The 25595-nt window shown below is 44.1% G+C and overlaps 1 protein-coding gene across 5 annotated transcripts in view; it reads left to right on the forward strand.

The window, feature by feature from the left end:
* The window catches only part of ltbp1 (latent transforming growth factor beta binding protein 1), a 368337-nt gene that overhangs the window by 60369 nt on the left and 282373 nt on the right, over positions 1–25595 (forward strand). For all 5 annotated transcript variants that reach the window (XM_068045343.1, XM_068045346.1, XM_068045345.1 and 2 more), the window contains exon 4: positions 22563–22723. In XM_068045343.1, the coding sequence (XP_067901444.1) occupies positions 22563–22723 (161 nt within the window). The remainder of the gene's footprint in view (positions 1–22562; positions 22724–25595) is intronic.

Consider the following 25595-nt stretch of genomic DNA (forward strand, 5'->3'; position numbering starts at 1 on the left):
AGCCTGCTATTATACATCAAGAGTTGTGGACACAATTTTCTAAATGGTAAGAGCAAGAGCCAGGAGGGAGCCAGAACTGAAAGACGTAGACACATCTATTTTTGTGCATCAATCCAGTCTTGCCAGAGTTCTTCCAAACCCAATCATCAGGGGAAATAATGAATAGTGCAAGGGACATGAAGGAGATCAGAAAATAACATAAGCACATTGAGGAGGGCTGAGAATAAATAGAGTTTGGAATGTTTTCCAGTTATGAAGTGCAAAAGGATGTGATTAAGAATATGCACTAGCTTGTTGAGTTTGCAAGGCAACGAAGGGGTCCTGTGTGCTGAAAGGTTTGAGCTGATGATTGCATGGTAGCCATTTTTACAGATCAAGCTTTGTGGTGTTGTATTGCACAGTTATTTTGTAATTTGTTATGTGTTTTTTTGTAGAAGTAATATTTTTGTTGTACATAAAAATAATTATAATTTCCAGGATTATGGGGGTGGGGAATGGGGTATACGAGTTAATTGGATAGTTCTTTCAATGAGTCAGCACAGGCACAATGGGCCGAATGGCCTCCTTTTGTGCTGTAAGATTCTATGACTCTATAGATGCCGTGTCCCAGTGTTTCTGGCTTAAGTGACTAGTCTTATATTATAACAATGTTTACTTAAGTGGAAGAATTAAGAAATGTTGTCTTTGGTTGATAGTGGTTGTCAGGCAGTAAGTCATTTGGACTTCTAGTTGGCGATTTCTGTGCTCTTTGTAAAGCATCTATTTGATATTTGTGATTCTTCATGATTGTTCAGACTGACTGACATGCTATTTACCTTGCCATTTTCATGCTGCAACATTTCGCACTTCTGGAACAATGCAATAGACAGTATATTTGATGTGGGAACCTTTTAAAATGGATTCTGGAAACCCATACTTTTTTGACTTTTTTCTGTTCTGAATAAACTGGCATGATCCTGGATGATTTGCGCTGTGAACTGGGACAAGAACCACTTTAGGATTCTTTTGCAATCAGTCGTACCTGGGTTCAGAAACAAAGAAGGCAATTGACTTAGGTTGCAGCTTTTAACTAAAAGTGTGAGATGCAAGTTGAGTAAAATGAATGGATTGTGCAAGATTGTGAGATTACAAAAGTTTAGATTAAAATATTTGTGCAACTTTTTCTCATGAACACCATTAAATTATATCAGAGATACTTTGGGATATGTACTGTTCAGGAGATTGACTTGGGATCAGCTTGCTTTCAATGCAGACAATGATTCACGTTCTATTTTGACAATAACAGAACTTGGAATTGGGAAGAAATTCCACAATGAGTGCAGCATCTCAGATTTACTTGGAAAACAGCCTACATGCTGTTCAAATGCTGGCATTTATAGCTCATTGGTACAAGGCGGGGGAAAGATCTCTTCAGTTTATGATTCTTATCTGCACCACCATCTTCATCTTCGTTTGCCAAACTTACACATTTTAGGATAGAATCATACAGCACAGAAGGAGGCCATTTGGTCCATCATGCTAGTGCCAGCACTTTGAAAGAGCTATCAGTCACTCTTACTCTCCTGCTCGCTCTCATAGCCCCGTAATTTTTTCCTTTCAAACTATCCTTTTGAAAGTTACTATTGAATCTGCTTCCACTGCCCTTTCAGGCAGCAGATTCCAAAGCATTACAACTTGCTGCATAAAGTAAATTCTCCTCATCTCCCCTCTGGTTCTTTTGCCAATTACTTTAACTTATGATTCTTTGTCTTTATATTTTCAGATGTATCAGCAATTGTAACCTATTGAATCACTTTTAAAACAGCAACCAGTTCTTTTTTTTATTTATTTAGAGATACAGCACTGAAACAGGCCCTTCGGCCCACCGAGTCTGTGCCGATCAACAACCACCCATTTATACTAATCCTACATTAACCTCATATTCTCCACCACATCCCCACCATTCCCCTACCACCTACCTACACTGGGGGAAATTTATAATGGCCAATTTACCTATCAACCTGCAAATCTTTGGCTGTGAGTGGAAACCAGAGCACCTGGCAGAAACCCACACAGACACAGGGAGAACTTGCAAACTCCACACAGGCAGTACCCAGAATCGAACCCGGGTCGCTGGAGCTGTGAGGCTGCGGTGCTAACCACTGCGCTACTGTGCCGCCCTTCTTAGATTGATGGGACTATGGTTATTGTGAAATTACAATTGGTTGTAAATTAGTTGCTATGAAAGTGAAGAGAGGCAACTAAACATTGCCTACATAATTGGAACAGTTGGTTCAAAATGCTATTCACCTTACTAGAGGTTTATGACAGTAAGCTATGATTCTTGCATATAGTTGTTCTCAGCTCCACTTAAAGTCATGTTCTCACATTGAACCTTAGTTAAAAAGTCACTGTATTCCTGAAAAGGTATTCAGCAAAATAGGTTTTGGGAGGCAAAAAGCAGAGTATATTTGGGCTTTTAGTGGCACCACTATTCCCAAACAAAATGGAGAACATAAGAAATAGGAGCAGGAGTAGACCATATGGCCCATCGAGCCTGCTCCACCATTCATTATGATCATGGCTGATATTAGGCCTCAACTCCACTTTCTCGCCCACTCACCATATCTCTTGATTCCCTGAGAGACCAAATATCTGTCTGTTCCAGCCTTAAATGTATCCAATGATAGAGCATCCACAACCCTCTGGGGTAGAGAATTCCAAAGGTTTGAGTGAAGTAATTTCTCCTCACCTCAATCCTAAATGATCATCCCCTAATCCTGAGACTGTGCCCCCGTGTTTTAGATTCCTCAACCAGCGGAAACAATCTCTCAGTGTCTACCCTATCCACCCCCTTCAGAATCTAATACATTTCAATGAGATTGCCTCTCATTCTTCTAAACTCCAGAGAATGTAGGCCCAATTTACTTAGCCTCTTATCATAAGACAACCCCCTCATCCCAGGGACCAATTTAGTGAACCTTTGCTGTACTGCCTCCAGTGCATGTATATCCTTTCTTAAATGTGGAGACCAAAACTGCACACAGTATTCCAGATGTGGTCTCACTAAAACCCTGTACAATTGTAGCAAGGCTTCTTATTACTGTACTCCAGGCCCCTTGATTAGGTAATTCCCCCATGAATCACAGCAGGAGACCGTCCTGCTGCAAGTGGCTGGGATGGACTTTATGCACATAAATTTTATTATATAACTATCCTCCACTCACTGCAAGTTGATGGAGAAATCATCCTGCTTTTATTGAGAGGCATTGCTGTAGTTTTGGTCATGAGTTTTGTTTGCTGTAGTTTGTAGAGACTTGTTAAATAGACTGTGTGACTAGACTTTCTTTGCTGCTTTTTTTGTTTGTTGCAAGTGTTACGACCAAGGCGAGAGCAATGCAGTGTCAATTCAGTCCCAGCACTCCACAGGTCACAGCGTATTATTAAACTTTTCCCACCCAACTAGAAAACAGCCAAATTAAGCACTCTAGTAACCCCCAGAATAAAACAGACCAAACTAGGTACCTTTAGACAACAACAAATTAACTATTTATTTACAATTAAACCTTAAACACTATTAAGATAAACCTGTGTCTAAAGACCTTATAACTTCTTATTTTAACCTAACTCCCCCATTCACACACATACACTCAAAAATCAACGATTAACTGGTTTCTTTTTAAAAAAATTTTATTTTTTTTAAATTAGCTGTTTCTTAAGAATAAATAACTGGGTTGTTAGTCTTTGTAGGTTACGTTCCTGATGGGCGAGGTATCCTAGCGTAAAAATAATCAAATGCCACCTGAAGTCTCCACATGGATTTGATGAAACAGTCCTTTAGTAGATAGGTATTCAAAACAACCTGGCTGCAGCAGGCATCAAACAGTTCCTTCAACGATGAGCACAGCGGTAGTCTACTTGAATTTTTAAAAATTGACAGTTTCTCAGTCGAAACTTGACTGTGAATTCCCAAATATACAATCAGTCAAGAGAGATTCAATCTTGAAACAAAGACTGTTAGATTAGAAGTAAAGAAAAGGAATTTTGCTATCTCTAGCAATACAAATGGTCTCTTCAAAGGATTTTTTCCTCCTTAGGCAATTAACATGGCCTGTGGCTCATTGTAGAATTTCAGCTGTGAGAAATAGACAGCTCTTTCCTTCAGTAAGCATGCTTCACTGGTGTCTCTCTAAAATGGTTTTAGCTGGTTTTTACACACAGTAAAATTGAAACATTATACCATGTGACCTCCTCACTCTCCTGCTGTTGCCTAGGTAACAAGTGCAGCTGGCGCACTGTTCTCAGAAATCTAACACGTCTCTCTCTGTCTTAAAGGTACACTGTTTTAACACTCTTAAAGGCACACTGTTTCAAACAGAGGAGAAAAAAAATACAGTTCATTCACAACATACTGTTTAACAAACTTGTTTGTTTCCTGCCTTACCTTCAAATCATTGGCTGACACAGTGGAGTCAGTAGACACTAAGTATTTTGTCAACATGCATTTGGTTTCAGAGATTTATAGCACCCTATTATCTATTTCCAAACAAGCAAAAAAAATCAGTCAACCACCAGTGCCCTATTATTGGATTCTTCTCAGTCTTCAACTTAAATGTTTAGCACAGTACTATTTGTACAGTGGATTCTTCCTGATACAAGATATAGTATATGAGACACAAAGATGTATATTATATCTCAAATCTCTTTCCTGTTTGAAAAAGAAAAGGAAGCTGTTTTTGACTTTTTATAATCAGCTGCCAATACACAAGAAACCATTACATTCTGAACTATTTCAGAAGGTACCTAAAATATTTATCTTCTAATCAAACATAGAATGGGTAGCCTATTAACCACTATGAGACCTTGTAGACTTAAAGTGACAGAGCTTACCTTTAGCAGTAGTTAGTACATTGTGTATTACATGGTGTAATGTTCATGTTCTTGTAAAACAATGTATCCCTTGACTTACCATGAGTATTACAGTGGGCGACCCACTAGTAAGGAGAGAAAGTGTGTACTGAGACAATCACACAGCTTTTTGGAGCTCACATCCCGACTAGAAAATCCTGGATTGTTCAAGGCTGGAATATTTGGTGTATTTTTAATTTTGCTGTCACAGGATGTCATACGTACATTTAATCCTGCAGCATTAATGAGCAACTGAAGCATGGCGTGTTTCATCATCAGCAAATGGTGTTCATTCAATTTACAGCTGTGCATTTAGTTTCCTTTTTGAAAAAAAAATGATTCAAGACACCCTGGTCAGGATTTTGTGTTTTGGGTCGAGATCCTGTCAAATGCTGGTGCTGACCCTGCACTGTGTTGGGAACAGTTACCCCCACAGTGATTTTGCCTGGATTGGCCATTTAGTGGCCAGAGGGTGTGCTCACTGTCCAATTAAGGATGCTAGGTTGGCTTTCGAAGCTAGAGGGCCAATAGGAGGCCCTCCAGCACGGAAGGAGCGGCAGCCTGCCGTTGAAGGTAAGGGAGAGAGAGTGGGCGCCTCCATATTGAGGCCCTCTCAGTAACTTTGAAAAACTTCCAAAAAAATTACCCACCATTATGGAGGGGAAATATGCCTGCGGTCACAGCTGTGGCCAGGTAGGCATAGGAGGAAGGGGAGTGGAAAGTTCCACTTGGCCGCTGATGATTGGCCCTTAAATTATCTTAACAGGCTACCCACTGGTTTTGCGGGGTAGGTGTTCTGCATCTGATCCAGCCTCTGGGAAAATGGCTCAGGTGAGTGGTGGGGGGTGGGGTGATGGAGACCGGGATGGTGCTGGGAAACCAGCATGCCGGCTGGCAGCGTGAAATTACCTGCCCGCCTCTATTCCCACCCCGATATTGAGCGAAAATCCTGCCCCCTATTCTCTTAAGCATGAACGCAAGGTTTTTAATATAATAAAAAGTAGGAATTAGTGACACACATTTAAATATCACACTTTTTCATATGCATGCACTAGCTAAGACTGTGCAAGGATAAAGTGAGCAACTCTATACATATTGCACTGGAAAAGAATATATTTAAAACTATACCTGATTGGTCAAGCAGTTTATATAAATATTAAATTATAGCTTTTAGGCTAAACTGACTTGAGTTTCTGTTTACAATATCAGTCAAGTAGACTTGCACTCGTATATCTTCATTTCTAAATCTATAACTAATGTAGAAGTATCAGTGGTGATTGAATTTAAAAAGCTGTGTCTCTGTACCGTAAACTTGTTTCCCGTCACTTTTTAATTCTGGCACAGGATTGTATGTGGTCGAATAGACTGCTGACATTCATTGCCAAGGCTCATAAATGAATTATGACCACTTGGGTGAGGTACCAGTGGCACCTGGCATGTGTAGAACTGCCCCGGTAAGGAGTGGACACTTCCAGGCTTTCACGTGATGGGTTCCTGATTGTGATCATGTCAACATTAGGAGACGCCAAGGAAAGGCCAGGCACTGCCGCACAGGATGGGAGTGACAAGAGGATACGACAGGCTGAGACACCACTGAATATATTGTTAATGTGAAAAAACGTGTTGCCAAGACTTTTTTTTGATAGAACCAAATGACCAGCATGAAATTGAAAGCCGGCCTTGCACATTACCACGTAACAAAATGATATACAGCTCTTCTGCCTGTTCTCTGTCTCCAAACCGAAAGAAAGGGGTTTACCAAAGACAATTTTTCCTCCTCTGAAAGCATATCACTTTGTACGTTTTCGAATCGTGTGCCTTTATCTACTTGCAACTGGTAAAATTTTATAAATCCCAATTTTCATGATTTGAATAAGTGCTGTACAGTATAAGTAAAACATTCAGACCTTTCAGTGCTTTTCCTGCATACAAAGCCTCACATTCTGCCAGCCTCTTGTAGTGACCTCATTTATTTTTGTACAGTTGGACTTTACTGTTTTGTTACCTGAATATGAACACGTTGCAACATTACAAACAGAGTCAAGACTGGGTGTGGTCTTCAGGTAAAAAATGGATAGAGGTTGGGGGAATAATTGGACCACAGTGCGCATATGTAATTAGTTAGAAGTTATACATTCTGTTATTTTCAATTCATACTTTGACTATACATTAATATTTATTGTAAAGTATCAAACCTTATGAAGTAGATTTGGTTGGAGCACAGGAATGTCTGTGCAGTTCACGCTGAAGAGCTGGGAGATGCAAAATTGGGGCACTCCAGCACTGCCGCTGGCAGGAGGCTATAATTACAGCATGACAAATTACCTCAGCAGCTTCAATGTGCACATGGGAATTGAGAATGGACATAAAGTGACACAAAAATGTTACAATAGGAAGTAAGATTTTGTAGACAGGAAGTACATGTAGACATAAGGGTCAGCGGTGAATGAATGTTGCCCACTATTAATTAGACTTAGAGCTACACACAGACTTTTATTGGGCTTTTGTGCAACAACTTGAGGTAATTAGAGAGCAATTTCAGCGCGGTGCCCTCTACAGGGATCGAGGACCTGAGTGAACAGGGAAAGCAGCAGTGCGCCTCTTCAACCAATCAGATTGAAGAGCCCTTACTGAGATGCGCAGGGCCTGATTTTAGCTCTGTACACATGGATTTGTGGATCATTGGGATACCTTCTGGGGAAGGTGGGACCTGTACAAGAAGGACGGGTTGCATCTGAACTGGAGGGGCACCAATATCCTGTGCGGGAGGTTTGCTAGAGCTCTTCGGGAGGGTTTAAACTAGTTTGGCAGGGGGATGGGAACCGGAGCCACGGATCAGTGGATGGGGGTAGCTGTTGAACAGGCAGATACCGAGTGCAGAGAGTCTGTGAGGAAGGTTAGACAGTTGACAGGGCAAAGTTGCAGCCAGTATGATGGGTTGAAGTGTGTCTATTTTAACGCAAGAAGTGTCGGGAATAAGGGTGATGAACTTAGAGCATGGATCAGTACTTGGAGCTACGATGTTGTGGCTATTACGGAGACATGGATATCACAGGGGCAGGAATGGATGTTGGATGTTCTGGGGTTTAGATGTTTCAAAAGGAATAGGGAGGGAGGTAAAACAGGTGGGGGAGTGGTATTGTTAATCAGGGATAGTATCACAGCTGCAGAAAGGGAGGTCGTCGAGGAGGGTTTGTTTACTGAGTCATTATGGGTGGATGTCAGAAACAGAAAAGGAGTCACTTTGTTGGGAGTTTTCTATAGACCCCCCAATAACAACAGAGACATAGAGGAACAGATTGGGAGGCAGATTTTGGAAAGGTGCAGAAGTAACAGGGTTGTTGTCATAGGTGACTTCAACGTCCCTAATATTGATTGGCACCTCCTTAGTGCAAATAGTTTGGATGGAGCAGTTTTTGTCAGGTGTCTCCAGGAAGGTTTCCTGACTCAATATGTAGATAGGCCGACTAGAGGGGAGACTATGTTGGATTTGGTGCTTGGCAATGAACCAGGCCAGGTGGCAGATCTCTCGGTGGGAGAGCATTTCGGTGATAGTGATCACAACTCCCTGACCTTTACTATAGTCATGGAGAGGGACAGGAGCAGACGGGATGGGAAAATATTTAATTGGGGGAGGGGGAATTACAATGCTATTAGGCAGGAACTGGGGAGCATAAATTGGGAACAGATGTTCTCAGGGAAATGCACGACAGAAATGTGGAGGTTGTTTAGGGAGCACTTGCTGTGACTGCTGGATAGGTTTGTCCCGATGAGGCAGGGAAGGGATGGTAGGGTGAAGGAACCTTGGACGACAAGAGATGTGGAACAGCTAGTCAAGAGGAAGAAGGAAGCTTACTTAAGGTTGAGGAAGCAAGGATCAGACAGGGCTCTAGAGGGTTACAAGGTAGCCAGGAAGGAACTGATGAATGGACTTAGGAGAGCTAGAAGGGGACATGAAAAAGTCTTGGCGGGTAGGATTAAGGAAAATCCCAAGGCATTCTACACTTATGTGAGGAACAAGAGGATGGCCAGAGTGAGGGTAGGGCCGATCAGGGATAGTGGAGGGAACTTGTGCCTGGAGTCGGAGGAGGTAAGGGAGGTCCTAAATGAATACTTTGCTTCAGTATTCACTAGTGAGACGGACCTGGTCGTTTGTGAGGACAGCGTGGAACAGGCTGATATGCTCGAACAGGTTGAGGGTAAGAAGGAGGATGTGCTGGAAATTTTGAATGATATGATGACAGATAAGTCCCCGGGGCCAGACGGGATATACCCAAGGATATTACGGGAAGTGAGGGAAGAGATTGCTGCGCCTTTGGCGATGATCTTTGCGTCTTCACTGTCCACTGGAGTAGTACCAGATGATTGGAGGATGGCAAATGTTGTTCCCTTGTTCAAGAAAGGGAATAGGGATAACCCTGGGAATTATAGACCAGTCAGTCTTACGTCGGTAGTGGGCAAATTATTGGAGAGGATTCTGAGAGACAGGATTTATGATTATTTGGAAAAGCATGATTTGATTAGAGACAGTCAGCATGGCTTTGTGAGGGGCAGGTCATGTGGATGTGGTGTATATGGATTTTAGCAAGGCGTTTGATAAGGTTCCCCATGGTAGGCTCATTCAGAAAGTAAGGAGGCATGGGATTCAGAGAAAGTTGGCTGTCTGGATACAAAATTGGCTAGCCCATAGAAGTCAGAGGGTGGTAGTAGATGGAAAGTATTCAGCATGGAGCTCGGTGACCAGTGGTGTTCCACAAGGATCTGTTCTGGGACCTCTGCTCTTTGTGATTTTTATAAATGACTTGGATGAGGAAGTGGAAGGCTGGGTTAGCAAGTTTGCCGATGACACGAAGGTTGCTGGAGTTGTGGATAGTGTGGAGGGCTGTTGTAGGTTGCAGCGGGACATTGACAGGATGCAGAGCTGGGCTGAGAAGTGGCAGATGGAGTTCAACCTGGAAAAGTGTGAAATGATTCATTTTGGAAGGTCAAATTTGAATGCGGAATACAGGCTTAAAGACAGGATTCTTGGTAGTGTGGAGGAACAGAGGGATCTTGGGGTCCATGTCCATAGATCACTCAAAGTTGCCACCCAAGTTGATAGGGTTGTTAAGAAGGCGTATGGTGTGTTAGCTTTCATTAACAGGGGGTTTGAGTTTAAGAGCCGCGAGGTTATGCTGCAGCTCTATAAGGCCCTGGTTCGACCACACTTGGAATATTGTGTTCAGTCCTGGTCGCCTCATTATAGGAAGGATGTGGAAGCTTTAGAGAGGGTGCAGAGGAGATTTACCAGGATGCCGTCTGGACTGGAGGGCATGTCCTACGAAGAAAGATTGAGGGAGCTAGGGCTTTTCTCATTGGAGTGAAGAAGGATGAGAGGTGACTTGATAGAGGGGTACAAGATGATGAGAGGCATAGATAGAGTGGATAGTCAGAGACTTTTTTCCAGGGTAGAAAGGGCTATCACCAGGGGGCATAATTTTAAGGTGATTGGAGGAAGGTTTTGGGGAGATGTCAGAGGTAGGTTCTTTACACAGAGAGTGGTGGGTGCGTGGAATGCGCTGCCAGCGGTGGTAGTAGAAGTAGATAGGTTAGGGGCATTTAAGCGACTCTTGGATAGGTACATGGATGATAGTAGAATGAAGGGTAGGTAGTTAGTTTGATCTTAGAGTAGGTTAAAGGTTCGGCACAACATCGTGGGCCGAAGGGCCTGTACTGTGCTGTACTATTCTATGTTCTATGTTCTTTTCAGTGGGTTAAAATCTCACCCTCAGAGTTTTAAACCAGGAAGTTTAAGTTCAGATGTTAACTTCAATGTAAAATCATGTACTGAAAGCGAAATAAAGACAGGAAAAGAAAGATGGAATTAAGATAGATAAAAAAGTCAGAATGAAAAAGTAAAAAATATTTTTTTAAAAATGCTCCAACAATAATTAAAATATGAAGGAATGAGACTCCACACTTGTAAAAGTAAAGATTCAGTGCCAGAGAGTTTGCTTGGTAGTAATTATCACACGATTAAAAATTCACTTATTCTTGAATGGATAAGACCTAACTTGTTCTGATATATTTAGCATATATCTAGTGGGTACGTATTGCAAATTCACGCTTTTCATGTATTTCATGTTTTTCATGACAAATTACTGTTATAGTGTAGCCTGTGGAGGAGCAGGTCAAATCAAACAGCAACCACATTTCCACATGTAATTGTATGCGTGTACGTGAGAAGCTGTCCAATTTTCTCCGTAATAACGCTGAGAGCTGATAGCCTCACCGTTATTCTTAACGCAAAAGAACATAACATAAGACCTAGGAGCAGGAGTAGGCAATTCAGCCCCTCGAGCCTGGTCCGTCATTCAATATGATCGTGGCTGATTTCATCTAGGCCTCAACTCCACTTTCCTGCCTGTTCTCCATAACCCTTCAACCCTTTACTCATTAAAAATCTATCTCCTCCTTAAATTTACTCAATGTCCCAGCATCCACCGCACTCTGGGGTAGTGAATTCCACAGAATCTGCTACCCCTTATCCTAAAACTATGACCTCTCATTCTAGATTGCTCCACAAAAGGAAACATCCTCTCTACGTCTACTTTGTCAATCCCCTGAATCATCTTATATACCTCAATTAGATCTCCTCTCATTCTTCTAAACTCTAGAGAGCAACGGCTTAAACTGCTCAATCTCTCTTCATAAGACAAACCCCTCATCTCTGGAATCAATCTAATGAATTAGTGATCGTTGAAAAGCCGGGCTAAGATTTGTAATTTTTTTATAGATGTATATGTGTTTCCTTTGTCGGTCTACCCAATGCAGTCTGTTGGGGAAAGAATTACTGTGCTCATTAGTCTGGTGAAATAGTAAATATGTTCTTTTTGAACACATTCACGATGTCACCGCACATAGTGACCAGAACGATTCTTCACCACACCCTCCCCTCTCCCACCACCACCCACCCCCCCACCCCCCCACCCACCTTCCCTTCTCTCTGCTTATTTTTTTAATTGCTAGTTACTATTTGAAATGGTTTGCTGCTTTAGAATTTGGCTCATTTCTGATGCTCCTGGAACTGGGAACAGGGAGTAGTTCCAGAGCAATCTGGGAGAGGTTTTATGGACTGCAAACCTTAATTAGAACCATGACAGAATGTTAACTGTCCCAGTCAGCAAAAACACGTGCAAATCCTCAGTTTAAAACAAGAAGCAGGTGCTTGGCCAAGTCAACATCCTTAAAGTGCTGTGTCTACAGTACGGCTTGAGGTTGTCGAAAGAAATGCTTTCACAAAATCAGTTTCTTCCACCGCTGCAAAAATAAATTTTGCTCCAAATACTTTCTTAATTACGACACATTTCTAGGAGGTTAGATTACACAGTGTTTACACATTTTTTCAGTTCTAACATTGCAGAACGTGTACGGGCAGTTGATCTTCTGGGACCATTGAGAGTTCTTTCAGAAAGGGATTACTTTCTTCCCAGTACTGAGGAAAGACCAACTCTGGGTCGCTATTTACTTTACAAGTTTTAGACTTTTAGTAAATAATGTCATTTTAACAGCAGTCATGTTTGGCTTATTTAGTCTAGACAGAGTGCTTCATTCCAAACTCCATTGGAGCTGTTTCATAATCCTGCTCAGGAACTTTGGCTCCGTGTTCACAATGCTGCTTCTTGCAAACACAATTTCAATGGAACACTCCAGATGGGACTCTATACTGTAATGCATTAAATCATTGAGGTGAGAATCACAACCTTGTAGAAATCAACCAGGCTGAAATAAAATACTGTTCATAGTTTACACATTGATAGGTTACCTCTCAATCAGCTATGGTTGCTCAGGGGTACCTTTTGGTGCTTTAACCTAGGTTACTGCACAGCAGCTGTTGGGGAACATCTGTCAGCCTTTGAGACTGAAGAATTTCTGTTGCTGCAGCCATGACAGGACTGCTTTTGAAGCGAGTGTTAATAGTATCTAAACTCCACCTGCAAAATATGTTTTAAAGAGCCCTCAAGATAGGAAATCTCCTGTTTTTCAAAACTTAAAAAAAAAACTTCAGGATTAGTTAGTGAGGCTGTATTTAAGTGCTCATTTGTTCTTCACTCTGTTCAGGTCTTATCCTTTGTAACAGCACTCAAACATCTTCTGTTCACATTATGCAAGAGCTGACTGTGCAGGACTTAAAGGTCAGTCTTCCCATTGTACTGCTGCTGCTGCGACACATCACAGAAATTTATGGGTCCCAAAGACAAAAACACAAAGAGAGATAAACTTGCATCAACTCAGCCACCTGCAAACAACCCTGTTTGCATTTTAAGATGAGAAGAGTATTTAACATGGTAGTTGCCAAGCCATTTAGTACATGGGAACAGCCAGAGATGAGACAAGGGTCAATGAATGGTTCCTTCCAGTGATCGAGGGGAGGGTTGTGGAAATTAACTTTTCTCCAGTGGCCTTGATTAATTAGTCATCTCTAAGACTGGTGCTGGGGGACAACTAGCTCAGTAATGAACGAATAGAGGCTGGCTGCTCTGCCAAGGTTACAATGGGTTTTTCCTACATTGAGTAGCTCTAATGTTTCTGCTAGTTTTAGTTACTGTGACTGGCTAGCAGGGTTGGTAATTTGAAACAAAGCTGTGAGGCAGAGTTGTGTTATTTGTCTAAGTCTTTTATATATGCAAGGGAGTTATCTGTGCATTTGATGTCTCTCCATCATCTCTTCGTCCTTGTTTTACTTTTGAAACCTGCTGGTCAGATGCAGCCTTGGATTATTCATTCTGTGTCTAAAGCTGCCCTGTGGTGACCTCATTGGTTCCGCTCCAGTGATGAATGGGAACCTGGAATTCACTCGGGAGGCTGTGGGCAGAAATCTCCATTCATGTTGTCACTAGGGGGGGGAATGTCATGATGACAGCTTCTTCATTTGAAAGCCTACACCAGTCTTTTCTTCCCAGCTCGTGCTCAGATCATTTTCTCTCGCACCACGTTTTCAGTCTCTGTGACTGAAAGTCCCTGCCTCCCTTTCCCAAAATAACTCTCGTTATTTCTGCTCCATCCACCCTTACATTTTCATTGCCTCTCCCTTCCTTTCCCACTGTGCAGTTTACTATTTCTTGAATAAAAATGGTGCCTTGGTTCCAGGCCTCTGCCCGTGCTGGTCTTCAACCAGCGATTAGGCAGAGGACAAGGTAATTCTGATTGTTACCTTCGTCCAGGTGGGAGAGGCCCTTGCACCTCAGCATGTAGGAGAATTGCGATGGGCCTGCCTTGTGCACCTCACTGGCATTGCACATTAAAATGCCAGTATACTATGGCACTCAAATACCAGTAATTAAGTTTTGGTGGGGTGGGAGGAGGGGCTTTTTACACTGATGTTAAAAAGCAACAGCAGCCTCTTCCATACATCTTGAATCTCAAAATTCTTAATTGAGATTATTTTGTAACCCTCAAACCTATTTTCCACTTCAGAGCCTTGTGCATATAATCCAGGCTGACGCTACAGTGCAGTAGCAACGGGGTGCTGCAATGTTGGAGATGCCATATTTTGAATGAGACATTAAACCGAGGGCCTGCATGCTCTCTCAGGTGGGCATAAAAGATCTCATGGTGCTATTTCGAAGAAGAGGAGAGAAATTCTCCTGGTGTCCTGGCCAACATTTATTCCTCAACCAACATGATCAAAAACACTTTCCAGAGATACATAGAAGGGAGCCATTCGGCCCATCAAGTCCATTCTGGCTCTCCACGGAGCAATCCAGTCAGTTCCGTTCTCCCACTTGATTCCCATAGCCTTGCAAGTTTATTTACTTCAAGTGCCCATCCAATTTCCTTTTGAAATCATTGATTGTCTCCGCTTCTACCAGCCTGGTGGGCAATGAGTTCCAGGTCATTACCGCTTGCTGAGTAAAACTTTTAAGATGGAGATGAGGAGGAATTTCTTCTCTCAGAAGGTCGTTAATCTTTGGAATTCTCTTCCTCAGTGAGCAGTGGAGGCTGGGTCATTGAATAGATTCACAGCTGAGTTGGACAGATTTTTGATCCACAAGAGAGTCAAGGGTTAAGGGGGCAGGCAGGAAAGTGGAATTAAGGCCACAATCAGATCAGTCATGGTCTTATTGAATGACAGAACAGGCTTTAGGGGCCGAATGGCCTACTCCTGCTCCTATTACTTATGCTCTAAAAAAGTTCTTCCTCACATTCCCCCTGCATCTTTTGCCCAAAACCTTAAATCTGTGTCCCATAGTCCTTGTACCATCAGTTAATGAGAAGTTTTTCCTTGTCTGACTTATCTAAGCCTGTCATAATCTTGTACACTTCTAACAAATCTCCCCTCAATCTCCTTTGCTCCAGGGAGAACAACCCCAGCTTTTCCAACCTAAACATGTAACTAAAATCCCCCATCCATGGAACCGTTCTGGTAAATCTTCTCTGCACTCTCTCAAGGACCCTCACATCCTTCCTAAAGTGTGGTGACCAGAACTGGACACAAAACTCTAGTTGGGGCCTAACCAGAGCTTTATAAAGGTTCAGCATAACTTCCCTGCTTTTGTACTCAATGCCGCTATTTATGAAGCCCAATACCCCACATGCTTTGCTAACCACTCTCTCAATATGTCCTGCCACCTTCGAAGATCAATGCACATGCACCCCCAGGACCCTCTGTTCCTGCACACTCTTTTGAACTGTGCCATTAAGTATATATTGCCTCTCCCTATTCCTTCTGCCAAAATGTATCACCTCACACTTGTCTATTAAATTCATCTGCCACTTGTCTGCCCATTCTGCTAGCCTATCTATGACCCGTTGCAGGCAGTTCATATCATCCTTCTATCATCCTCACTGTTTGCCACTCCTCCAAGTTTGGCATTATTGGCGAATTTTGAAATTCTACTCTGTATTCCAATATTCAGTTCATTTATATGTGGCAAAAAGCAGTGGTCCTAGTGCTGACCCTTGGGGAACTGTCTACCATCCTCCAGTCTAAAAAACAACCATTTACCACAACTCGCTATTTCTGTCCTTGAGCCAATTTTTAAAATCCAATTGGACATTGACCCGCCTATTCCATGAGCCTCAATTTTGTTAACCACCTTTTTTTTCGTAGTACTTTATCAAACGCTTTCTTAAAATCCATGTAAATAACATCCACTGCATTCCCTTCGTCAACCTTCTCTGTTACTTCATCAAAAAATTCAATTAGATTAGTCAACCATTCATCTGATTGCTGTTTGCGTGAGCTTGCTGTGTGCAAATTGGTTGCCATGTTTCCTACACTGCAACAGTGCCTACAATTCAAAAAGTACTTAATTGGCTGCAAAGTGCTTTGGGACGTCCTAAGGTTGTGAAAAGTGCCATATAAATGCAATTCTTTCTTTCTTTGAGGTTTTGATTTGAGCTTTTGACTCTGCTTAGTTATTCTGTTCTATCCAGCGTGTGTGTGTGTGTGTGTGTACACCCAAAGCATCCATACAGAAATCTACTAGTGGATGCCTTGCACACACTATTACACTTACATAAAAATGACCAGTTTATGCTAAGATTTTTGTCCTGTAGTTATATACGTTGTGTGTTGCAAATGCTACAACGTGTAGTTAGGAAAGTACTTGTGGCTGGTACATAACCGAATGAAAGGTAATAGTTATGATATGCTGTTGCATGAGGGTTATTCTTTTCAATTGCTTAGATATCATTTCGTACATTGTTTAACCACATCTCGGTGTTCCTGAAGGAACTGCATTCCATCATCTTATGATAGATCGAATTTGGGTTATGAAAACAAATCATAAACCCCTGAAACCTAACCAGAAAAAAAATGTTTAGAGAGTCACTGCTGAAAAAAAACATGTATTCATCATTTATTTTCATGAAGGCAAAACACTTGAAAATGAATGAGAAAAATGAATGAGTCATATTTTGGATAACCTGGAGAATGTGTGTCTGAGTTTTGCAGGAATGTGGGGAAATTAGTTTCTTTCAATACCAATTTTCGATTTTATTTGCCTTACTGTGATAGAAGCTTGAACAGACCTGGATGAAATTGTTCAATGTAGAAGGCACATTTATTGTTGATTGTACTTTGAAACTGCTTAATTTGTTAGTTAGATATTGGTCACAAACAGTATATGTGCAGGAGGAATGATCTACAATTTGTAATCCCATGACAGGGCTAGCATGATAGCTCATGCACAGTAAAATTATTGAGTTATAGGCAGAAGAGAAATGCAGACTGGTTTCAATCTCATAATGAAGAGCTGGAACCTGTCATAGCCGCTAAGCGCATTGCACTGTTGAACTACAAGAAAGTCCCCAGCGAGTTAAGTTTTTTAGTTTTAGAGATACAGCACTGAAACAGGCCCTTCGGCCCACCGAGTCTGTGCCGACCATCAACCACCCATTTATACTAATGCTACACTAATTCCATATTCCTACCACATCCCCACCTGTCCCTACATTTCCCTACCACCTACCTACACTAGTGGCAATTTTATAATGGCCAATCTACCTACCAACCTGCAAGTCTTTTGGCTTGTGGGAGGAAACCGGAGCACCCGGAGGAAACCCACGCAGACACAGGGAGAACTTGCAAACTCCACACAGGCAGTACATCGGTAGCACTTAAAGCAGCCAGAAGCACTGCACAAAGAACAGCCAGGCGCTGCGCAAACGACTACTGGCAACACCGATGCAGTCATATTCAGCTGGCCTCAGACACCGGAAACATCAGAGGAATGTATAATGGCATTAAGAGAGCTCTTGGGCCAACCATCAAGAAGATCACCCCCCTCAAATCGAAATCAGGGGACATAATCACTGACCAACGCAAGCAAATGGACCGCTGGGTTGAGCACTACCTAGAGCTGTACTCCAGGGAGAATGTTGTCACTGAGACTGCCCTCAATGCAGTCCAGCCTCTACCAGTCATGGATGAGCTGGACATACAGCCAACAAAATCAGAACTCAGTGAAGCCATTGATTCTCTAGCCAGCGGAAAAGCCCCTGGGAAGGACAGCATTACCCCTGAAATAATCAAGAGTGCCAAGCCTGCGATACTCTCAGCACTACATGAACTGCTATGCCTGTGCTGGGACGAGGGAGCAGTACCCCAGGACATGCGCAATGCCAATATCATCACCCTCTATAAAAACAAAGGTGATCGCGGTGACTGCAACAACTACCGTGGAATCTCCCTGCTCAGCATAGTGGGGAAAGTCTTTGCTCGAGTCGCTCTAAACAGGCTCCAGAAGCTGGCCGAGCGCGTCTACCCTGAGGCACAGTGTGGCTTTCGTGCAGAGAGATCGACCGTTGACATGCTGTTCTCCCTTCGTCAGATACAGGAGAAATGCCGCGAACAACAGATGCCCCTTCTTCTCCTTGCTGCTTTCACATGCGTTCAAGTCCTCTGAAGAAGGAATTTTCCTCCACACAAGATCAGGGGGCAGGTTGTTCAACTTGCCCGTCTAAGAGCGAAGTTCAAAGTACGGAAAGTCCTCATCAGGGAACTCCTCTTTGCTGACGATGCTGCTTTAACATCTCACACTGAAGAGTGCCTGCAGAGTCTCATTGACAGGTTTGCGGCTGCCTGCAATGAATTTGGCCTAACCATCAGCCTCAAGAAAACGAACATCATGGGGCAGGATGTCAGAAATGCTCCATCCATCAATATTGGCGACCACGCTCTGGAAGTGGTTCAAGAGTTCACCTACCTAGGCTCAACTATCACCAGTAACCTGTCTCTAGATGCAGAAATCAACAAGCGCATGGGAAAGGCTTCCACTGCAATGTCCAGACTGGCCAAGAGAGTGTGGGAAAATGGCGCACTGACACGGAACACAAAAGTCCGAGTGTATCAAGCCTGTGTCCTCAGTACCTTGCTCTATGGCAGCAAGGCCTGGACAATGTATGTCAGCCAAGAGCGACGTCTCAATTCATTCCATCTTCGCTGCCTCCAGAGAATACTTGGCATCAGGTGGCAGGACAGTATCTCCAACACCGAAGTCCTCGAGGCGGCCAACATCCCCAGCTTATACTGAGTCAGCGTAGCTTGAGATGGCTTGGCCATGTGAGCCGCATGGAAGATGGCAGGATCCCCAAAGACACATTGTACAGCGAGCTCGCCACTGGTATCAGACCCACCGGCCGTCCATGTCTCCGCTTTAAAGACGTCTGCAAACGCGACATGAAGTCCTGTGACATTGATCACAAGTCGTGGGAGTCAGTTGCCAGCGTTCGCCAGAGCTGGCGGGCAGCCGTAAAGGCGGGGCTAAAGAGTGACGAGTCGAAGAGACTTAGCAGTTGTCAGGAAAAAAGACAGAAGCGCAAGGAGAGAGCCAACTGTGTAACAGCCCTGACAAACAAATTTTTCTGCAGCACCTGTGGAAGAGCCTGTCACTCCAGAATTGGCCTTATAGCCACTCCAGGCGCTGCTTCACAAACCACTGACCACCTCCAGGCGCTTATCCATTGTCTCTCGAGATAAGGAGGCCAAAGAAGAAAAAAAAAATAGGCAGAACCGTAAGATGGAGTATAAATCACGTTCCACAGGATCCTTATTATGTATTCTGTTTATATCTCACAAGACAAGTAGTAAAAATGATAAAAGTCAGGTGGAAGTTTTAATTTGACAATAATGTGTGCTTTCCAGACTGGTCCATCATTGCAAAATTGTATTTTTGTATCGCGGAGTTGTCTGTTCTTAATGGTGCTATTATCTCTGAGACAGAAAGTATGACCCATGGATTATCATTCCTTGGCCCCAATTTTAATTGGCATCCAGTCTTCAGTGGGTGACTTTTAATGTCAGTTCAAAACTCATCATTCTGGGGAAAAACCCATAGCCGGGGGATTTAAACTCCCAAGGCTCGATTTTACCATTGCCTTCAGGACCCCAACATGGGGATTAAATGGGGGTCCTGAGCCCACACTTCCTGGACACATGTCTGCCCAGAGGCAGCCTCTTCATTGGCCACCTCCTCGTTCGCCAGATACTGGCAGGCTGTCAATGCTGCCAATCCAATCAGAGACCGGGCAGCTCGGAGGCCCTGACAGCCCCACTGGGAGAGGTGAGCGCAGCTGAGGCAGCTTGGGGATCACGAGGGAACCTCACCATGAAGCCGCCCTCTGAAGAATTGACAGTTCAACAAAGTAAACTGTGGCCAGAGCTGCCAGGCCATCGTTGCGGATGGTACCCCTCCACAGGATGGCCTGTGGCGGCAGCTGTGGCCCTCGTGGCCCAGCAGATCTATGCTGTGCTGCCTTGCAGGACGTGACTCTGCCCCACCCACGGGCCTGCCGCTGGGAGGCAGCCAGCCTTTAATCTACAGCTTGCAGCCACATCGGAGTGATGGGGCGGTGAGGGGTAGCTGGGGGAGAAATCCAGATGGCACAGGAAGAGTGCTGTCAATTGGTACTTTAATTGGCTATTTGCCGTTGGTGGGCAGGTAGCGTCACCCCACACGGAAGCTGCCCTACCCCCTGAAAATAGGCCAGAGGCGGGAACGTGGCAGCAAATCGGCGCGCCAGCTAGTAACAAGAAACTTCCGCCTTGCCCACCTCGAAACCTGCCACCACCTGTGTGGCGAAATCCAGCCCCCAAAATCTACTCACCAAACAGGTAGGCCTGAGGAACTAGCTGCCAAACTGTCCCGTGGAGCTCTTGGTGAGTGGGCAGAAGAACATGGCAGGGGATAATATAATTGCAAGTTACTTTATTGGACTTCTAATGGTCTCTGATCTCGCCCAGCTTTGGGATAGCTTGATTGCCATTTCCCACTCAGTCTTCTAAGTAAATACAGTCATGTTCCAATGATGTCATTGCGACCCGAGATGTATATGCTGTAAAGGACCCCGCTGCCTTTGGGCAGGTGTCCTTGCTGCCTGCGGTGAAAATCCCGGGAGCACAGCACCCGCGGCTGTAGGTAGCTAAGCAACCTAGGGGGATTTTAGGAGGCCCTCCAGCTTGGAAGGAGCCTGCCTCGTCAAGTAAGAGAGAGAGAAGGCGCCTCCATCTTGAGGCAGCCTCTCTCCACCTTTTTAAACTCTAAAATTTAAAAATGGGATCAGCAGCTGGACCACCACAGGGTGGCCTGTGGCCCCAGCTGTAGCCAGGCAGGCCGGGAGGGCCTCAAAGCCTGCCTGGAGCATCGGCCCCAGATCTGCCGCCAGAAGGCTGCCTCCAGGCAGTTGGACCAGTCCCTGACACCTTGGGAGGCCTGGAGGCCGACAGGAAAATTCCAGCTGGCCTCTGACAATAGGCCTTTAGTGGCTCTTAAAGACCCTTAATTGGCTACCTACCGCTGCTTGCCCTGCTGACCCCCATACCGTTTCTGGGAGAATGAACGGGGGCGGGATGGTGCCAACAAACTGACAAATCGGCACACCAACTGGTGTTGCTTATTTTCGTGCCTGCCCACCCAGGTACTCGCCCCCATCTGCGGGGGGGGGGGGGGGTGTGGGGGGTTGGTGATAATTCTGCCCAAAATGTCAACTGTGGCTCAGTTGTTAGCACTTTCACCTCTGGGACAGAAGGTTGTGGGTTCAAGTCGTACTGTAGAGACTTAAACACATAAATCGAGGCTGATATTCCAGTGCAGTCCTGAGTGAGTTCTGCACTGTTGGAGATGCCACTTTGTTGGATGTGAAACTGAGGCACTGTCTGCTGACTTAAGGTGGATGTAAAAAAAAAATCACATACTGCTATTTCAAAGAAAAGCAGGGGATTTATCCCTGGTGCCTTGGCGATGGTTTCTGTCAATTAACATCACTAAAGCAGATTATCTGGTCATCACATGGCTGTTTGTGGGAGCTTGCTTTGCGCAAATTGGCTGCTGAGTTTCCAACATTACAACAACGACCACACTTCAAAAGTACTTCATTGGCTGTAAAGTGCTTTGGGACATACTGAGGTTGTGTAATAGAAATGCAAGTCTTTCTTTTTTAAATGTTAAAGTGGGAAATTTTATTATCACAGCAATAAGCTTCAATTTTATTTTGTCTTCTTCCTTAATAATAAAATGTGGGTGGGGGACTTCCTGTGCTGGTGGGACTGCTCCCATTCTGCCTCCACAACTCCACTGTAAGTTCACAGCAAGCCTATTTACCCCTGTTATACTAGCAGAGTGTGGGAGCAACTCCAAGGACGTTCCCAGGTTCCTCCAGTATCCCACACAAGTGAGCATGCTTGAAACTTTACAGCAATATAATCTGACTTGATCGGGAATGTACTGCCTGAGAGAGTGGTGGAGGCGGATTCAATTGAGATCTTCAAAAGAGAATTGGACAATTATCTTTTTATTTCGTTCATGGGATGTGGGCATCACTGGCTAGGCCAGCATTTATTGCCCATCCCTAATTGCCCTTGAGAAGGTGGTGGTGAGCTGCCTTCTTGAACCTCTGCAGTCCTTGGGGTGTTGGTACAGCAACAGTGCTGTTAGAAAAATTTGCAGGTCTATGGGGAAGGGGTCAGGGGGCGAGTGGGTCTAGTTGAATTGCTCTTGCAGGGAGCTAGCATGGACACACTGGTCAGAATGGCCTCCTTTGCTGTAAGCATTCTAAGGTGTATAAATCAATTGTATTTTTAAAAGAGAATTCCTTTTTTTTAATTATGACTTGTGCTGGCTAAGTGCTGTTGTATTTCACAGTGATCATGTTGTAGATCTTTTGTTAACTACTCTGTTTTCTTCCTCTCACAGCTTGATGCCTCTGCCGTCACAATCACTGATGATGCTTATGCAGCGTGGCCAATCCCAACAGTTCACGTTTAAACCCAAATATTACAATCAGAAGTTTTATCCTGGAAGACAGGCTGCAGAAGGCTCCCTGCCCCAAACTTCATCTGGATCCCCTTTCCAAGGTTAGTTTTACTGTCGGACATCTCTGAGACTCCAAATGTAGACGGCTGGGATAGTACAAGCAAGAGGGCACAGAAGTGACCTGGATTGAATTCCGATAGGGATCTCTTCACTTAGAGTGTTCAGTGTCCTGTATTCATTTATCACTATGTTACTATTTATTAGCAATTAAATGTTGATTATCCCATAATAAACTAGTAGTAAGGACTTTGCAATCACTAATCTTTCAGTGTGGATACTGTCATACATCAGCAGCTTGAAGTGCACTGGCATCCGGAGTCAGCTACAGTTGATGAAATAAACACTCCCCTTGTCCTCTAAATATATTAATGTCTTGAGTGTCACAGTATATATGATCAAAAATAATGGATATCTTGGAGTGATTTCAAGGCTAACCCAAGCAACGATATTATTGTGGGATCGAACATGGGACCTTCTGTCATTTAGTACCACACCCCGACTCAGTCATCAAGCCAGCTAAGTTGTGTGTTCTACCAGGATGCAGCTGTCGTGCAGTATTATGAGAATTCTGGCTACAGTGGACGATGACACTGCAGCAGTTAGTTGAACATCTGCTACTTTGATATGAATATTTGCAGAAATGTTTATTGAGAGATTCACTGAAGTGAAAAGAGTCCATTCATGAGGCCGAAGTGCTCACCACTACTCTCCTGCCCTACTCACGAGAGAAAACCATGAAAACAAAGCAAAAATGAACACGATAGTTTGACTTAAGGGGGAAGGCACACCGAAGGAGAGTAGTTTCTGTTCAAATCATTTTATCAAATCTCTGTCTAGCAAAGAAGACAAATAGATGTGCTATTTTCCCACCTGTTATCTAACTTAAACCTTTAACTAGATTTTCTTATGTTTTATTTTAATTTTTCTTCTCTAATTGTCCTGCGCTGTGCATTATTCTCAGCTTATTGAAACCAACATTTTCTGGTCTCCTTTGGATATCAACTACTTCACACTGTAGATTATGGGAAGGGCCCACGTGCAACCTGGAATGTAATATCATTCATCTCAGTGGTTGCAGGCACTTTGATGTGGTTTTGGAAATAGAAAACACATAACAGCTAGATAGTGCCATACAGTCTCTTTGAGAAAAGAGATTAAAAACCAGAATCCTACTTGTCACCATCTGCTATCTAACTAAATTAACTTTTACTAGATTTTTAGATTTTTAGTTTTATTCCTTCCTTATTTCTGTTCCCCTCTTTTGGTCTCCTGCACTGCGCATTATTCTTTGGCCGAGGGGAAGTAGAATGAAAGATGTGGATTTACATAGCACCTTTCACTACCTTAGGCTGTCCCAAAGTGCAATCGATAAAGTACTTTTTGAAGTATAGTCACAGTTGTAATGGAAGAAATGAAGCAGCCAATTTGCACACAGTCAGGTCAAAAAGCAGCACCAAGTTAATGACTCCAAAGTGGACAGAATTTTGGATCCGGGGTCGGGACCGTGACCTCAGGCGCATTTCTGGGAACTGACCCCCGCATTGTGTTGGTGTGTGACGTGATTTTAAACGAGCAGGCCAATTAGTGGCCAGGTAGCGTCGGGGGGGGGGAATCGTCCAACACCTCTGTGTGTCTCAGCACCACTGGCCTGCACTTGCTGTGTGAGTGGCTGCTTCTCATCACTGTTCGTTCCCATATCTGAGTAGCTCAGTTCATCTCCATGTTTGTCCTCTCTTGCCTCTACGAGCAAGCTTATGGCTGCCTGAACCCTGTAGGGTCACTCCCCCACAAATTCGCCAGTGCCTACAGAGTTAACTATGTGCTACCTTTGCACACATACTGGCACTGTGTGCCTCTGCCTGAGCAGCTCTCTAAGCCATTACCCTTTACACTGATGCTAAATGGACCCGATTCCGTGACTGCTGGGCTGCTGCCTCTTACACGGGGACATGATCACGACCCTTCGTGGTCCCCCTGCCTGAGAACAAGAATCACTTACAGCCTTTAACTGGCTGTTAATTTCCTTATTTACATGCTCAGGTGCTGAGCCACCGCGTTCGGGCGGCTTGCTGGCATCCAGGTCCTGACGTCTGTGCAAAAGGTGATGGGAGACGGGACCATATCGGAGAGCCAGTTCACCGCAGCCATTTCCCATCCAGGTCCCGCCTTCTCCAGGGATCAAAAATCCAGCCCATGATTTTTCATAATGGTTGAGGGGCAAATATTGCTGCTGCATTAAGAATCCCACTTGGCCGCTTTATAAGGGCTTGTTTGAAGTGTCCCTCACCAACCCCATCTATCGATGGCACCAGCAGGCGGCTCAAATGGTAGTATCCTCACCTTGGAGTCAGAAGGTTGTGGATTTAAGTCCCACTTGAGCATAAAATCTAGTGGAATACTCTAGTGCCAGAACGAGGGAGGGGCAAACCAAGTGAAACCCCCCTGCTCTTCTTTGAAATTGTGCCATAGAATCTTTTACATTCACCTAAGGGGCAGAGAAGGCTTCAGTTCATCTGAAATATAGTGCGCCTGACCAGGAGCACTGCCTCGTCGTATGAGGAGAGATTGAGTACACTGGGCCTGTATAGGCTGGAGTTTAGAAAGATGAGAGGTGAGGCTGAATTTTACCAGCCCTTTGGGGAGGGGCTGGGAGGTGGGAAGGCTGGCAGCATGGCGTGGGAAGGCTGGGGGGTGAGGGGAGGGGGGTGGTGGCCTGCCCAATGTCTTCCTGCTGCCATGCCGTTTTGCCAGTGCCTGGAGTCCAATTCAGCCACTTAAGTGGCCAATTAAGGGTCTCTTCCCGCCTCTGCTGCATTTTACCAGCTGTTGCAGGGTCCGCCACCGCATGGGGAGACCAGCAAGCAAATCCTGGCGGTCTTCCAGCAGACTCCGGATGGAGGGTCCTCCACTTTG

The sequence above is a fragment of the Heterodontus francisci genome, chromosome 13, assembly GCF_036365525.1.
Source record: "Heterodontus francisci isolate sHetFra1 chromosome 13, sHetFra1.hap1, whole genome shotgun sequence".
NCBI lineage: Eukaryota > Metazoa > Chordata > Chondrichthyes > Heterodontiformes > Heterodontidae > Heterodontus > Heterodontus francisci.